Raw genomic sequence first — 14,783 nt, 5'->3', positions numbered from 1 at the left:
ACTGAAGGTGCCATTGCAGTTGCCTGCAATTCAGTCTGAAAAAAAAGTAGGCTTTTAAACTCCTTGTTAAAGTTTTGGGGCTTTTTTTCAAAGTAAAAAAAAATGAAAGTTCAATGGAATGTGCTGTTGTTATACTTGACATTGCTATAAATTACATTTTAAAATCTGAGGCAGAAGGTGAGGCTGTTCTACTGCTTGTAGAACTGTGGTATCTTTTTGAAGTATCTTACAAGACTATCACACTGAGCTGTCCTCCTGCCACTGAAATACTTCATTCAGGCTGGTGTGACATTATGTGTTGATAATGCTTTGTCATTGCTTTAAATATGGGTAGATGAGCCTTCTCCTGCCAGAACTATAAAATCTGTCATCTGCAATGACCACCAGATTTACACAGAAGGAAGAAAAATGTTGTGTGCCTGTCTCTGCTGCCATATCTGTCACAGTAATTCTGCTTTTACCTACTAATTACGGAGATCTTTTTCCCTGCCATGTGAGGCAGTGGGATGAAAGCTTTGCAGTGTGTGTATTTGCACACACATGGATCTGGATATGTGTGTGCACATACACAGAAGTGTCTGTACATGTTGTATTTTATTTACACATGCATCAGGAAATGGCTGTCAAGTTCTCTTTTTGATCAAAGCTGACACAATCATAGCTGCAATAAATCTCCGTAGATACTCACAATGAAATAATGTAGCTCTTTATTAATCACATACACATCCAGAATGGAATAATAAAGACATTCAGAAGGAAAATGCTGGCTGCATTCAAGCTTTCAAGGAATTGGAGATGGAGTAGTTGTTTTGGGTGTCTCTGACACATCTTTGTTTGTCTCCTCTAGGCTCGTGATGACATTCTGAATGGTTCCCATCCCGTCTCCTTTGAGAAGGCCTGTGAATTTGGAGGCTTTCAAGCACAGATCCAGTTTGGACCTCATGTAGAACACAAACATAAACCTGGATTTTTAGAGTAAACACTTCTAACTTCTAAATTTGGGTGACCTCAAGTGTAACTAATGTTGAGTTGTCACAGATTAAGCACATTTTATTACTCCAAGCAGAGGTAATCAGATTCAGTGTGTTTTCAATAGCAAATCTCCCAGAGAAAGGAGCTTTATTGCACAAATCAACAACCTCAGCTGAGGAGGGACCTTTGGCAGTGGCTTATTAGACAGCACAGGGCACTGGCTCCTCCTGGAGTGCCAGTTAAGTACACACTTAGCACCAGGAAAGTAAAGAGTGGAAAGAAGTTGTGTCATTTGAATAAAGTGAATCCTCCTGTGTGTAGAAATTAAATTTTCCAAACCTTTTAGTGGCAATAGTCACTTGATCAGAGTCACCTTCTCGTGGTGTTGTTCAAGTGGAATTCTAGAACTGTGCTCTTGTTTCAGGCATGGACAGAAGTCCTGCTTACAAGTGGCTCATCCTTTAATCTTTACTGTGATACTTAATTTACTGCTATCAGGAGGGCAAGTTAAGTTTGGCTGAAAATTAGATGTCCCATTTTTCTACTGATTTTGATTTTCTGATTGGTTTACCTGCAGTAGAGTTAACCGAGGGCCGAAGTCTGAGGAAAGCAATGTAGGAAGGTAAAAGAGAGCTATTTACTGCACAGTCCATCAAGCCTTGCCTACATATGAGGCTCATAAATACCTTAATTGGAGGCACAAAACAATGGGTGCGTATTTGGTTTTTGTCCTGTTCCACTGGCAGAGTGCTCAGTGCTGCCTCAGGCTGCCTTTGTGAGCCCTTTGGGCTTTACAGCATCTCAGGGAACCCCTTTGCAGTGGTGTCTTGCTGTGGAACACAGTGCTGCAGTGCTGGTTCTTTGAAACACTTCACTTCTGAAGGCTATTCCTGAGCAGCAGCTCAGTTATGTGAATAAACATCTTTCAGTTCCAATTAATAATCAGCTTTTCTTTTTACTGTCTGTCTGCTCCTGATTGGCCCATGAACCTTTCCTGTTAGAACTACTGATGTCAAAGAATTACAGGGGCCCAGTGTAACAGCTTCTGGTTTTTATTTCCTGGAACTGGGAGCAGTTACACAGCAATCTTTCTCTGGGATTGGTCCATTGTCTGCTTATTCCTCCCCTTTCACTACACTCACTGAAGAATATTCCTGCAGCAAACCATTGTGGCACCATCTCATGATAAGCTAACGTTGTGTCATGGTAATGATTTCAAGAGTTAGGTGTTCCCAGGAATAGTTGCTTTTAATTTTTGAAGCAATACTTTCCCACAAGCTTAACCAGTGGCTTTTGCCAACTGCTGAACAGCATTCAGTTGCTTAATTTTTTTAGGATTTTCTAATGTACTATTTGGTTTTTTTCAGTGGAAAATTTCTTCCTCTCTTTTTTAAGCTCCCATATAGTGAGTGTGTTTTATGGTGTACTGAAGCTGCTGGCTGGATGGCACTTCTGCTTTGTATGCAGTGCTGGATAGTTTGGAGTCCATCATGAAACAGTCATCACTCACATAATGTGCATTATCTTTTTTTAATCCTAGTAGAGATGAAAGGTATTAATAACTGAATGATCTATTAAAAAAAGAATGTTACTCCAGTGGAAACCATTTTGAACCATAAGTCCAAAATTCAGAATCTTCTGATATTTTGTAGGGCATTTTGCTCTGCTGTTGTTTTATTTTCAGTTAGGGCTTTGGTTGTATTGGAACCAAGCTTGGCACGTAACCAAGTATAATTGGTCTCTGTCCTGATGTTTAATCATTTCATAGAATTAAGCATTTCTCATTTGGAGGTGATTCAGTTTTTTTCCTCTGTAGATGAACCTGCCCCAGAACCGTAAGTTCCTGGTCATTGTCTCCTAATTTGAAGAGTACATATTTATGATTTAGTGGTGATACATTTATTTTACGTAGCCATCATGACAGCCTTGTTGTGAAACCTCATGCTTTTGTTTTGTGAGTCCAAGTGAGCCAAGTGATCCTGGCTCACTATGAACAATATACAGAAATAGTGTAGTTAAATGTTCATTATTTTTTTCTGAAGATGCATCTCTCATCCTTTCAGAAAAAAAAAACGCTTAGTATTTTTAGCCCCTTGAAGAAGAATGAGCTTTTTTTAAAGTTTCATCCAACTATTTTCTACTGTTTGGTGCATAAACACTGATTCTTTTCAAGTAAGAAAGTAGTTTTGCTTTATATAAACTGTACACTGCAGCTCAGTATGTGAAATACATTTGAAAGGTATTGAAAGGTATTTGAAAGTCACTTGCTACTGAAGCCTTAAGATGCTACAGGTTCCCTTAAGGAGAATCTGTCAGCTCCCACAAAAACCAGCACAGAACAGAACAGCACTAGTATTTAATGAAATTGTTTGGAAACAGCTTAGTTAATTTGCCATGTTGTACAGTATGGTTGTGTAGAGAGACCTTTTGTATCCTTTTTTGTCATTGCTAAAATATTCTTGGCACAGATGAAGATTGTAGCCTGTGTCTTGCTAAGTCGTTGGTATTGGTTGTTGGAATTCCCTTGAAGCTCTTGCCAAAGTAAATTGTGAAAGCATTAAACTATCAACTTTAAAGTAGTCCTTCTTCGTGCCCTTCATGGTACAGATGTAGTTTTGCAGGGCACCTACAGAGAGTACCCTGGGGCTGAATTTGCTGAGAACATAATAAAGAATATAATAAAGAGCTCACCCTGTTCATCTGCAGATAGCAAAGGAGCACCTCAAACTGCAGCTCCACTTCTTTGCAAGCACACTGGCAAACAGAAAAGCTGCAGATGATGAGTGAGCTTGATGCTGAGCTCAATCCTTGAATCTAACCTGGTTTGCTGAATTAAGCTGTATTTTTCAAGAACACATTTGTGCTAATGAAAAACAAAAAGTATTGGCACTTGTGTAATTTCTTAATGGACTGGAAGATGAAACTCAGTGTAAACCAAGTTAAATCAACATTGCTTGCTGTTAGCTGTATTTTTGACTGAGTTCAATGTCCATTCTAATATGTGTAAGGGATTCAAGAAGGCTAAATTTTAAGATATTTCCATTATTTTGCTAGCTCTGTTAAAAAGCTGTAAAATAAAGTGCAACTGTGTCTGTAAAGAAAATATCTGGATTATAGGTAGAATTAAAATCATTTCAGTCTGTTCACAACTGGCATTTCACCCTTTCAGCTGAGGTGATCACTTGCCTCTTGATTTAAAAATAGTGGAAGGTGTTAGAAGGAAAAAACTTCAATCCAACTGCCACCCACATGTGCAGGAGTATTACAATTGCTGCTTGGTGGACAAAGCACAAAGTTGTTTTCTTAACCCTTGCTGCTTATGAAGCTTCAAGTAATGTTTGCTTGGCAGTGTTTTTAAAGTGTTATATTAATTAAAAAATAAGTAGACAAGCTTAAAAATATAATGGTTTTGATAGTTTATCTGTATACAGATAACTCTATGAGAAAATGAACTCTAGCTAATAAAAGATGAGAATTTAAAGAAACTTGATAGCTGTAATTTATTTATGTAAATCGATTTCCAGAATGAAACTTTGTTTAATTCAGGTTTGGGTTTGTTGTTCTCCTAATTTGCCTTGGAATTGAATTCAACTAAGCTGGTTTGAACCTGTGAAGTTCTGTATAAAACCACCAGTTGTTTCCTAATAGATACACCAGCTTTTTAAGATAATGAGCAGTGTTCAATCCTTATCTACAGTTTTAATTTGGCTCTTCAGCCTCCCCTACCCCATGATGTGTCTTTGTAAATAAATCCCCAAGAAGAGATTTCTTTATCATGGATAAATGAGATACAGCTATGAGAACATCAGAAGAAAGATTAGCAAGGACAGTTGTTCTTACTTTGTTTTATAGTGCTAGAGATTTATGGAAAAGACAAAATTTGTGAGCTCAGTACTGAGTAGTATTTTTGAAGCACAAAATCCTAATTTAGTTCTTTTGAGCTATTTTTTGATTGTCTGCAATGGCAGGCTTTTGTTTTTAAAAACACAAACAAAAAAGAAGCACAGTAATATAAACAAAAAACCCAACACAAACACCCTCAAGATAAAAAACCAAAGCAACTCCCACAGAACAGTTGAGCAGTTTTTTTGGCCAATCTTGTTTAAAACAATCCATCCTTCTCAAAACTTCTAACTTTGTATCCTAGTAGATAGTCTAGCCTTCAGTCTTAAGTGTTGCTTGTTTACTGAATAAATCAAAATTAGGAGGACATTCTCCAGTCAGACTTTTTCTATGATTCTTAATACTCCAAAGTAGGGGGAATCCTTAAAGACTAATTATTTTAACTGTGCAAGTTTCTTCAGGTGGAAAATGACTTGCTGACTATATGACATGGTTCCATCAGAGTAGGATATTCCAGATGGGAAGGTACAAACCAGAACAGGTATTTGTTAAAGTGTGGTGCTGATACTCCCCCAGGTTAGGGTGAAATTTGACTGAGATATAAAGCGTTATTTTATTATACAGCAAGGAGGGGCAGGTGAGGTGTTGAAGCTTTCCTTCTGTCTAAACTCTGTCACAGAGGCTGAACTTGTTTCTTTTAATCCATGTTCTGAGAGCCTTAGAATGTGAGTGCTGCAGAAATTAAAACTGCTGCTTTTTTACTTCGAGACAACACAGTGGTATTAAGGGTCCACTTACACGACTTTCTAGTTTTTCAGTACAATATTAGTGTTGTAACACTTCTTGGATGACACAGAGAAAGAACTTGGTCCCACATCAGTAAATGAAAGTGCTGCAGTGAGGTAGCAGCAGTGTCTGAGCTCAGACACAGAGCTGGCTAAGCCTGCACATCCCCTGCTCCCAGGTTACACAAAGTGTAGCTGCGTTTAGATGTGAGACCCTCTGAGCTGCTGAGAGACATCCTAGAATTTAAGAATGCAAAGTGTCCCAGCTCTTGTTTATTTTTGATGAATTTACAAAACATGAAAAGGTACTCCCTGGGGCAGCAACTCACGTGGTAAGGTCAGCACTTGCTCTTGCTCTACTTAGTTTTGTTTTGTTGTGGAGGTTTTTAACACCCATAGTAGGAAGCCTGGGGTACCTAGTGCCAGTAAGGATGGATGGACAGCATCCCTCCTCAAGAAGGAACCATTAACTTTGGAATTTCTTCTTTTTTTCTTTCCCCTAGCCTGAAAGAATTCCTGCCTAAAGAATATACCAAACAAAGAGGGGCTGAAAAGAGAGTATTTCAGGTAATTGTGGGGCTGAAAAAACTACTACAATTTCACTGCCTGTATAAGAAAAATCTGAGATTTCCCAGGCATAAACTTCATATATACTTGAACTATGTAGCTATCAGAAAATGAAGTATGGAGTATTTGACAGCTTTTATTTCTTCAGCAGATTTATTGTCCTGATAATTTTTTCTTCACTGATGATTATCCAATGGGCTTTGTTAAATGCAGAGAGTGAAAATTCAGTATTTTTAAGATCTTTTTCTACGTTGCATTGACATGTAAAGATTTGTACTATATTTGTACTAAGATAGACACGTGTTTAAGAAAGCCAATTTTAATTTCATGCCTCATTGAAACATGAGTCTCAATTCTGGTTTTTTAATGCTTGAATTCAGTGGTGCGTGTGGGAATCACCCCATTGTCAAAGAGTGGAGCAGCTGGGTATAAATGGTAAAATGTACTGATATTGTTAGAAGTGGTCTCAGAGTCTGAGTACTGTAGGTGCACCAGGTATCTCTGCCCACTGAAATACAAGTTTGGCAGTGCAATGGAAGCTGGAAATTGAGGTCAACAGGTGAGATGAGGTCATGTGGCTTCTGGAAGGACACAGCAGAGATCTGTGATCCCAGCTAGGGAGACAAGTTCAGGGGCAGGAACAGGTCACGTCCTTTCTTTTGTCTGCTGCACTCCCAGTTGAAGAATCCTACAGCTTAGTCCGTTCTATAAGGAGTTTTCAGTGCTTCCTTGTGGATGAGCATGTCTGACACTTTGCTGTGCACCTTCAGGTGGTGCAGTGACATTACAGTTAAAGCAAAAACCGGATTCATTCACTTCTGAGTATCATGGCCATGCTGTTCGTAGCATGGAATTTTTGCCCATGTCAGGTTTTTTGTCAGTTTTTTGCCCATGCCCATCTATGAGTAGCTTCAGTCGTTATGTGCTTTAATGCATGGACCAGAAGCTCATCAGTGAGGGCACTGATCTGGGCAAAGATTTGATGACAAGGTAGAATATGTGAGCTGTCTTCTTGAAAAGAACCCAGGTGTTTCCCAAGTCGGGAAGTTCTGGAGCTTGGCAGGTGCTACATTTGTGCTCTTGTTCTTTTGGGATGCTGGTGGTGTTCTCCATGCTGAGGCTGACAGATGGGAGCAGCCTGTGTTCTTGGGATGCAAGAGGGTTTTGGAGTTGCAGTTGCTCTCCCTTAGCAGCTCCCACGCTGCTGGGGTGGGAACAAGAGGAGTAAGAAGGCGTTTCCCACGTTCGTGGTGCTCCCCCTGCTGCCATCAGTCAGCGTGAGAGAGGTGGCAGCCAGCGGTGCAGAAACACCTGAGGGGAAGGTGGGGTGGGACAGGAATCCCACCAGCAGGATTTCAACAGCGAGACACTTGGGTGTGTTCAGCACAGTGGTCTGGATGGCAGAGCAGATGCTGGGGTGAAATTTAAATACATAAGATTTATAAAGAATACAAAGACCTATCATTGCTTGAACATAATCCTCAATCTGCTAGTGACCAAGCTGTTTAAATAATAAATAGAGACTGAGTTATAAGACAAATGAGTGTTTCAAGATGAACTATTCAGAAAAATCATTGTTTGTTCTTTAGCTGTAGAATTATTTTCATGCCATGGAAAAAAATTCTGGGTAATGCTGCAACTGGCAAAAAAGGCCCATTGGAAGTGCCTGCAAGACATGAGAAATGATCAAGTACAAGGTGTGAGGCTGTCATGAGTCAGAAGTTTCAGGCACAAAGCAGACATAAATAATCTGTTTCTGGGAGGAAAAAAAAGGGTGCTGGTACACTAAAATGACTTTTAAAGGCTGAGTGAAGAGGCATTAATTATATGAAACCTCATGGTGTCAAATAGCAGCAATACTTAGAATTTTAAACTGTCAGAAGAGATTTAATATGCATGATCTGAAGCACAGATTGAATGGTTGATGGTCAAAGAGGAGTGTTCTGTTAGCCTAGGTTAGTTATTTTCTCTGATGGGAGGCATTATATGATAGTTTTGCAAATGTTTCTACCCAGTATTTTTTCAAATATTCTAATTTTAATGATTATGAACTAAACATCCTGAAATAGCTAAAAGCCGTACCCTTTTTATGTTTGTTTAGAAAGCTTTGTTGTGCCTAATTGATACTGAACTGTCTTACAGGAGCACAAAAACTGTGGTGAGATGACGGAAATCGAGGCCAAAGTGAAGTACGTGAAGCTGGCGCGCTCCCTGCGCACCTACGGCGTGTCCTTTTTCCTTGTCAAGGTAACAGAGCCCTTGCTGTGCCCATCCTGTCCCCTTGCTTATGGATTGTCTCAGGTGCCTCACTGAGCAAAGCTTTGCTACCTCCACCACTAAGATATTTCAGCTTCCTGGAGGGGTGAGAATAGGGGTTGTGTTTTGACATGAATAGTAAAGATGCACTAAAGACCAGAGCTTCTTTGTGCAATGCTTGAAAATCCTTGTCTGTAAACAAACTAAGCCTGGAGTTTTAAATCGTCACTGTCTGCATGCCAGCTGCTTCCCTTTGTCAGGATACTCTATTTTGCTTTTCCTTTGTCCTGTGGAACACTACATTGGTATGGAAAACCATCTTCCACACCTTGTTATAGGAAAAAATGAAAGGCAAAAACAAGCTGGTTCCTCGTCTGCTGGGGGTCACCAAGGACTCGGTGATGCGTGTGGATGAGAAGACCAAGGAGGTGTTGCAGGAATGGCCACTGACAACTGTGAAACGCTGGGCTGCCTCCCCTAAAAGCTTCACTCTGGTAATCTTTCTGTGTGTATTCAGAGGGCAAGGAGACTTAGAGCAGTTTCTGTACTGGAACTTGTTCTATCTCTAATTTTCTAGCCTTGCAGAGTCACTGAGTCCTCAAGTAAGAAGCTGACACATACTGTAGTCCAGGTTCAGTCTGTAGTTTGATTTCTAAATTTGGTTTTCAATCTGTAGTTTCAGTTTCTAGACAGGCCTGTTCCTCCCAAGTACTGTTTTAAATCTTTCAACAAACCACTGTTTAAATCTGATTTGTGCCTTACTAATGAAGCAGTTATTATTATTCACACTTGTGTAAATACTTACAGTGCTTGTCATTCATAATGTACTTTGTGACTTGTAAGATGTGAACATAAATTCAGATGGCTTATTCATGTTTTTGATAATTATGAATTCAGAGAAGCTTCATGAATGTGATATTTTGCTAATTATTTGGTCCACAGGAGACCACTGTAACATACATTTTGTATATGAAAAGGTTTTCTAAAGTGATGAAGCAAGAGGGAGAGGCTAGAAAACTGCATTCACTTGATTCATGTGCATCTAATTTCCAATTGCATGGATGATTATGCTCTAGGATTCAATTCTAAAAAAACTTTTCTCCATCCTCAAGTGACTGGATCTAATAAAGTTAGATGAACGTTTGGATATTTCAAAGATGAACACTCCTAGGCATTTCAATTTATGAAACATCTGTGATTAAACTGAAATAAAAAGCATTCTTCTCTCTTCCCTCAGTCTCGCATACAGACTGGTTTAGAATATTGGAGGAGTTTAACTTACTGTTGGATATAATAAAATGTCTGTACAATTTCAGAATTTGGATTTTCTCACTCATATTTAGTACTGTTTCTTCATTTAATTACTTTGCATTTTCAATTAAGTTTTGGGTTTTTTCCCCTTTTTCTTCAGGATTTTGGTGAATATCAGGAAAGCTATTACTCAGTACAGACCACTGAAGGAGAACAGATCTCTCAGTTAATTGCAGGTTACATTGATATCATCCTGAAGAAGGTACAGTATTAACATCTTGGCATGTAGCAAAAAAGCCAATGCAAAAACTCAAATACGTGCAGACTGCAGTTTTTCTCTCATGGTGTCGGTGTTGTATCTTGTGTTTTGATGTTGTATATTTTTACCTGCAAGTAAGGCACTGGTTCTGGAAAAAATCAAGGCTATTTATTACATCTCTAGCATGTTTCAGGCTCAGTGCAGCACTCCTGGGCTTTGCTTTTCTGTCTGGAAGGTGACCTGGTGACTGTGAGTGTATGTCCAGGGAAGAGTCCAAAGCTTCAGCCATGGATTTTTAAACTATAGTCCAAAATAATGAATCAGGTGGGGAAAAGTTACCCTAGGAGCAATATTTAAAACCACAGCCAGGACTGCACAGTAGCTGTCCAGGTGCTCTTGTATATAATGTACCAAAGCTGAGAAAGTTTTTTGGCCAGAAAAACAAACCAAAAAACCCCAACAGTACATTGCTTTAAAAACACTGTGATTACTAAAGCAAAGAATTAGACTTGAATTGGGCAGAGAGGGATAAAATCAGTGTTTGTGAAGAGGTCAGACTGCCTCGAAACTTTTTTATAGAACATGCCTGGGAGGAGAGAGGAAGGGCTGATACGAATTTCCAGTATTTAAAAGTATGTATTCCCAAGCAAGAGGTGCAACAGCAAAAAATGGCAAATTTGCCAACAAACATGGAGCTGAATGGTCCCATTTAAAGCATGTTGTGTAGAAAAGTGAGGTATTCCAAACAGTACTGGTTGCTTCTTATCAAATTCTTACTTTATTGACACTCCAAACAACATCATTCTTTACTGTAATAGATTTCAGTAGTAAGAAATCATGAAGTTAAGTAGCTCAGAAGAATTTATTGCCTTTGTTCATGTGAGCAGTGTAGGATGTAACATTAAGTGTTACATAATAAGAGGTTCAGGAGGATTGCCAGAATTCATCACACAGAATTCATCACATGCCTTTTTCTCTGAGGCTGTCAGGCTCAGGTTTAATAAACATCAAATAAATTGCAGGTTTCTGTAGATGGTTTAAAACTTCATTCAAAAGTAGCATTGCTCTCAGTGCCAAATGAAAGCAGCCTTCTGTCTTGATAGAATACAAATGTGAGAATTTCTACTCCCAGCCCTTTGATTTTTTTTTCTCTACCATCTGCTGACACAGCCAGTTTAAAAGGAATGAATTAGGAACAGGTTAGATCATAAACACCCATGATTCAAATGAGAAGATGCAGTTCACAGCTGTTGAGCCCACATTATCTCTGTGAAAGATGCCACAGAGTGGGGTTCATTGCTTTCAGTTGCTTTTTGTTAATTCTTGGCGTGTTTTGGACTGGTCCAACTAATTTTCTCCAGTGTGCATTGATAAGTACATTTATTTCTGCTCAAGTGTTGTTAGTATAGTGTCCCCCCCATCCCACCCAGCCCCTCATGTCCTGCAATTTCAGTGATAGGTCATCAATCAGGTGACAGAGAACCCAGAACTTGAGTAGTGTTTATCCAAATTAAAAACAGGGTTTTTTTACTTCATCATTACAGAAGTAAAGCACAATCTTGACTAGAAACAGAGAGTTTCAGTTCATGGATAAAATCAAACCCTATAGTAAGAACTTCTTTCTCCAAAGTTGTGTGTTCATGTGGATGAGCATGAGGAGTTCCTCTTGAATGGCAGGTCACAGTGGATACTCCTCTCTTTATATTCATCTCTGTGGACTCTGTAAATCATGCAGCAAGAGGGAATGCAGGCAGTTTCTCTGCACTAGGCAATGAGTAGAAATAAACTCTTTTTATAAGGCACTATTTCTCTGATTTGTAGTTTCCTGTTGTTTCTAGTGGTTTAGACTTACTGCCCTTATGTATATTTACAAATCTCAGCACTAAATACCCCTGCCTCAGTCTTCAGCCTGAGGTCAGACTGTCCTGAACTTCAAAGTACCTATGATAAAATGACTTGGAGACAGTATTCAATTTATTGTCTTTACTTATGGGTATGTATTTCCTTATGGTAGCGATGCCTCTTTCGGGCTTACCTAGAAACAGAGGCCAGACAAAGTTAAAAAAATAAAGTGGATATGTATAATGAAGGGCCCTCATTAAGGGCAGGCAAAGCCTCCCCAGGGGGCTACACCCAAAACAGATGATAGGCATGAGTTTTTCAGACAGATATATTTGGTCTATTTACATATCAGGGGTTAATCTTCCAATTACAGCTTCAGGTTAATGAAGTCATACATCCCCAGTTTGCTCCTCCCCCCCATTCACTTTTGTTTATATTTTCAGGGCCTGAGGCTGTAGGGTGTCCTTGGATCTCAGGCCTAGAGGGGTTGTTTTATCTGACCAAAATGTGAAGACACTTAACTAACACTTTATATGGAGTTTAGAGTTATGCACTAATGCACTACAGGATTTGAAAAATATAAAGGCTGAAATCTTAAGGCACCAGTAGGTAACACATACAGTAACATCTCAGCACTTTCCTTATACTTTTGTTCAAAATGACAGCAGCAGGTCTTCACCTTCATGTACTTCACGTGCCAGGGTGTAGAACCTGGGCTGTTAAATGCTGAAGAGCACCTCTGCTCTGGGGGAGGTTGTGTTGTCACTCACTGCCCAACAGCAGCTCCAGACAAGGCTCTGCAGCTCATTTGTTTAGGTTTATGATAAATGGTGGAGAGAAAGCACGAAACAACACACATTGTTTAACTTTTCTTTTTTTCCCCCCCTCCAGAAACAAAGTAAAGATAGATTTGGGCTTGAAGGTGATGAGGAGTCAACCATGTTGGAAGAATCTGTTTCACCTAAAAAGTGAGTGCATGCAACAGGAGGAAATGTTTTTAAGAGCACCACATGTAGCTGCAGCAGCTTTTTCAAATGAAGTACTGCAGTTATTACTGTTAAAGAATGGGTTTCTACAGAGTGTTTCAATAGAAGGAAGCACTGTCCCCAGGCAGTTCAGCAGGTTCCTGGCTTCATTCAAGGATTGAAGAGCAGATACTTGTCACAAAATTGCTGGTTAGGACAACCAGTTTGAACTAAGGCACTCAGGCTGTAATTCAATTTAAAATGCTGGGGCAGAGAGGGGGATAATGTAGCAGAGCTGTAAGGTTGTAGTATTTTTTTCATCTTCATGTATGATTTACAAGGTTTTAGTTGCTTGTGTCTGCTAGTTGCATGTTTCCAGTAGATTTGACACCTGTCAGTTTAGCTGTACACAGGGTTATGAGCAGAGCTGGCTGATTTCATCAGATGTGTGGTGTGGGTAGAGGAAAGGGTTTGAGACAAGTAGGTCAGGTTATGGTTTTGATGGGAACTGAATATAGCAAAACACAGAACTGTACAGCTGGCCACATGCTTGAAAAGGAATGTCAAATCTTTCTGTGCAGTGAGACAATAGAAACAGATTTGTGACTTTATAAGCTGTAATGAGCCACTCAAGTCTTTTCTTGGAACTCTTGAGGGTGGCAGTGTCAGCAGTGTGTATGTGAAAAGTCCATTTAATTTATTGTTAAACATATGGTTTATATGAGATTAGATTTGTTAGGTATTTCATGTGGCCTTATGGGAAATTTCATCTTTTGATGGATCACACATGTTCAGATGTGCTTATTTTGACATGGCCCTTTCCAAATCACTTCCAGAGTATACTGTTTAGTTAAGAGCTGTGCAGAGAAGCCCAGAGCCTGTAGTAGATAAATACAAAATTTTTTCACAGTTGAAATCACTTTTTTTTCCCCTCAGCAGAGTGTTGTTGTTACAGCCTGAATTTCTGTCGACGCTTCTAGCTATTAAAGGTTGAACCATGTTTAAATATGAGCAGTATATCTGGCAAGCCAGTTCATGACCATGGATGGCAGTAACTTTATTTATTATTCTCCAGCCCAGTATCTGGTAGCCTGCCAGATTATTTGCAAGTACTGTGTGTACTTGTTTGTCTAAAGGAGGGAGAAACAAAGTTTTTATCGCAGTTTTAGGGAACAAAAGATCTCTCCACAAGTTTCATACTTCTATTTTCTATTCATCAGACTGTGATACAACTGAAATGAAGCAGCTGTTATGCCATAAACCTTGCTCTGGTTCTGTCTTCCATGTGTGGAAAAGGGGCAAAGCTATTGTATCGTGTTTAACAAAACTGCACATTGCCATCTTGCCTTGCTTCCTGCTCATTAGTGCTATTAACAACTGAACTGCCAGAAGCCCCAGATTATTTTCTTTCCAATACGTTAGAAGAAAAACCATCGGGTTTCCTAGCTTCTCCAAATGCTGTAAAATGCAGTTTAACCCCTCGAGGCAGAGGAGCTGGCAGACGTGGATCACAGGAGCTCAGTGGGTGTGTGTTGGGTGTTTTTTCAGGCCCACCATCCTGCAGCAGCAGTTCAACCGCACGGGCAAGGTGGAGCACGGCTCGGTGGCGCTGCCGGCGGTGATGCGCTCCGGCTCCAGCGGCCCCGAGACCTTCAACGTGGGCATCATGCCCTCCCCTCAGCAGCAGGTCACCACCGGCCAGATGCACCGAGGACACATGCCCCCACTTGTGAGAAACCTCCCTGTTCTGTCTTTCTGTGCAGCAGGTAGTCAGAAGCAGAATGTTACACACGTTTGTAAGACCAGCAGTCCTGGCTGTAATGCCCTGGCTGTTCTACCAGACATAAGTTTTTGAGTATCCCTTAAATATTTAGGGTGTCACATTTTGAGGTATGTCCTCATTTTCTTTAAAACAGGCTCTTCCAGTCTTTTGTTTACTTCTAAGTAGTTAAAACTAGTATTCAAAGGGGGGGAAAAAGATTTAAAGACTGGCAAAAGTAAGCAGTTTTAAGGATAAAGCTTATTTCTAGCTTATCACTAGCC

The 14,783-nt window shown here is 39.8% G+C and overlaps 1 protein-coding gene across 7 annotated transcripts in view; it reads left to right on the top strand.

The window, feature by feature from the left end:
• TLN2 (talin 2) overlaps positions 1–14,783 on the top strand; it is a 142,992-nt gene that overhangs the window by 61,720 nt on the left and 66,489 nt on the right. For all 7 annotated transcript variants that reach the window (XM_063412979.1, XM_063412985.1, XM_063412984.1 and 4 more), the window contains 7 exons: positions 848–975; positions 6,104–6,167; positions 8,310–8,414; positions 8,762–8,917; positions 9,835–9,936; positions 12,667–12,743; positions 14,289–14,469. In XM_063412979.1, coding sequence (XP_063269049.1) covers positions 848–975; positions 6,104–6,167; positions 8,310–8,414; positions 8,762–8,917; positions 9,835–9,936; positions 12,667–12,743; positions 14,289–14,469 — 813 coding nt within the window. The remainder of the gene's footprint in view (positions 1–847; positions 976–6,103; positions 6,168–8,309; positions 8,415–8,761; positions 8,918–9,834; positions 9,937–12,666; positions 12,744–14,288; positions 14,470–14,783) is intronic.

Source organism: Prinia subflava, chromosome 15 (genome assembly GCF_021018805.1).
Source record: "Prinia subflava isolate CZ2003 ecotype Zambia chromosome 15, Cam_Psub_1.2, whole genome shotgun sequence".
Taxonomy (NCBI): Eukaryota; Metazoa; Chordata; class Aves; order Passeriformes; family Cisticolidae; genus Prinia; species Prinia subflava.
The sequence above is the reverse complement of the archived record's forward strand: the minus strand, read 5'-3'. Positions and strand labels throughout refer to the sequence as shown.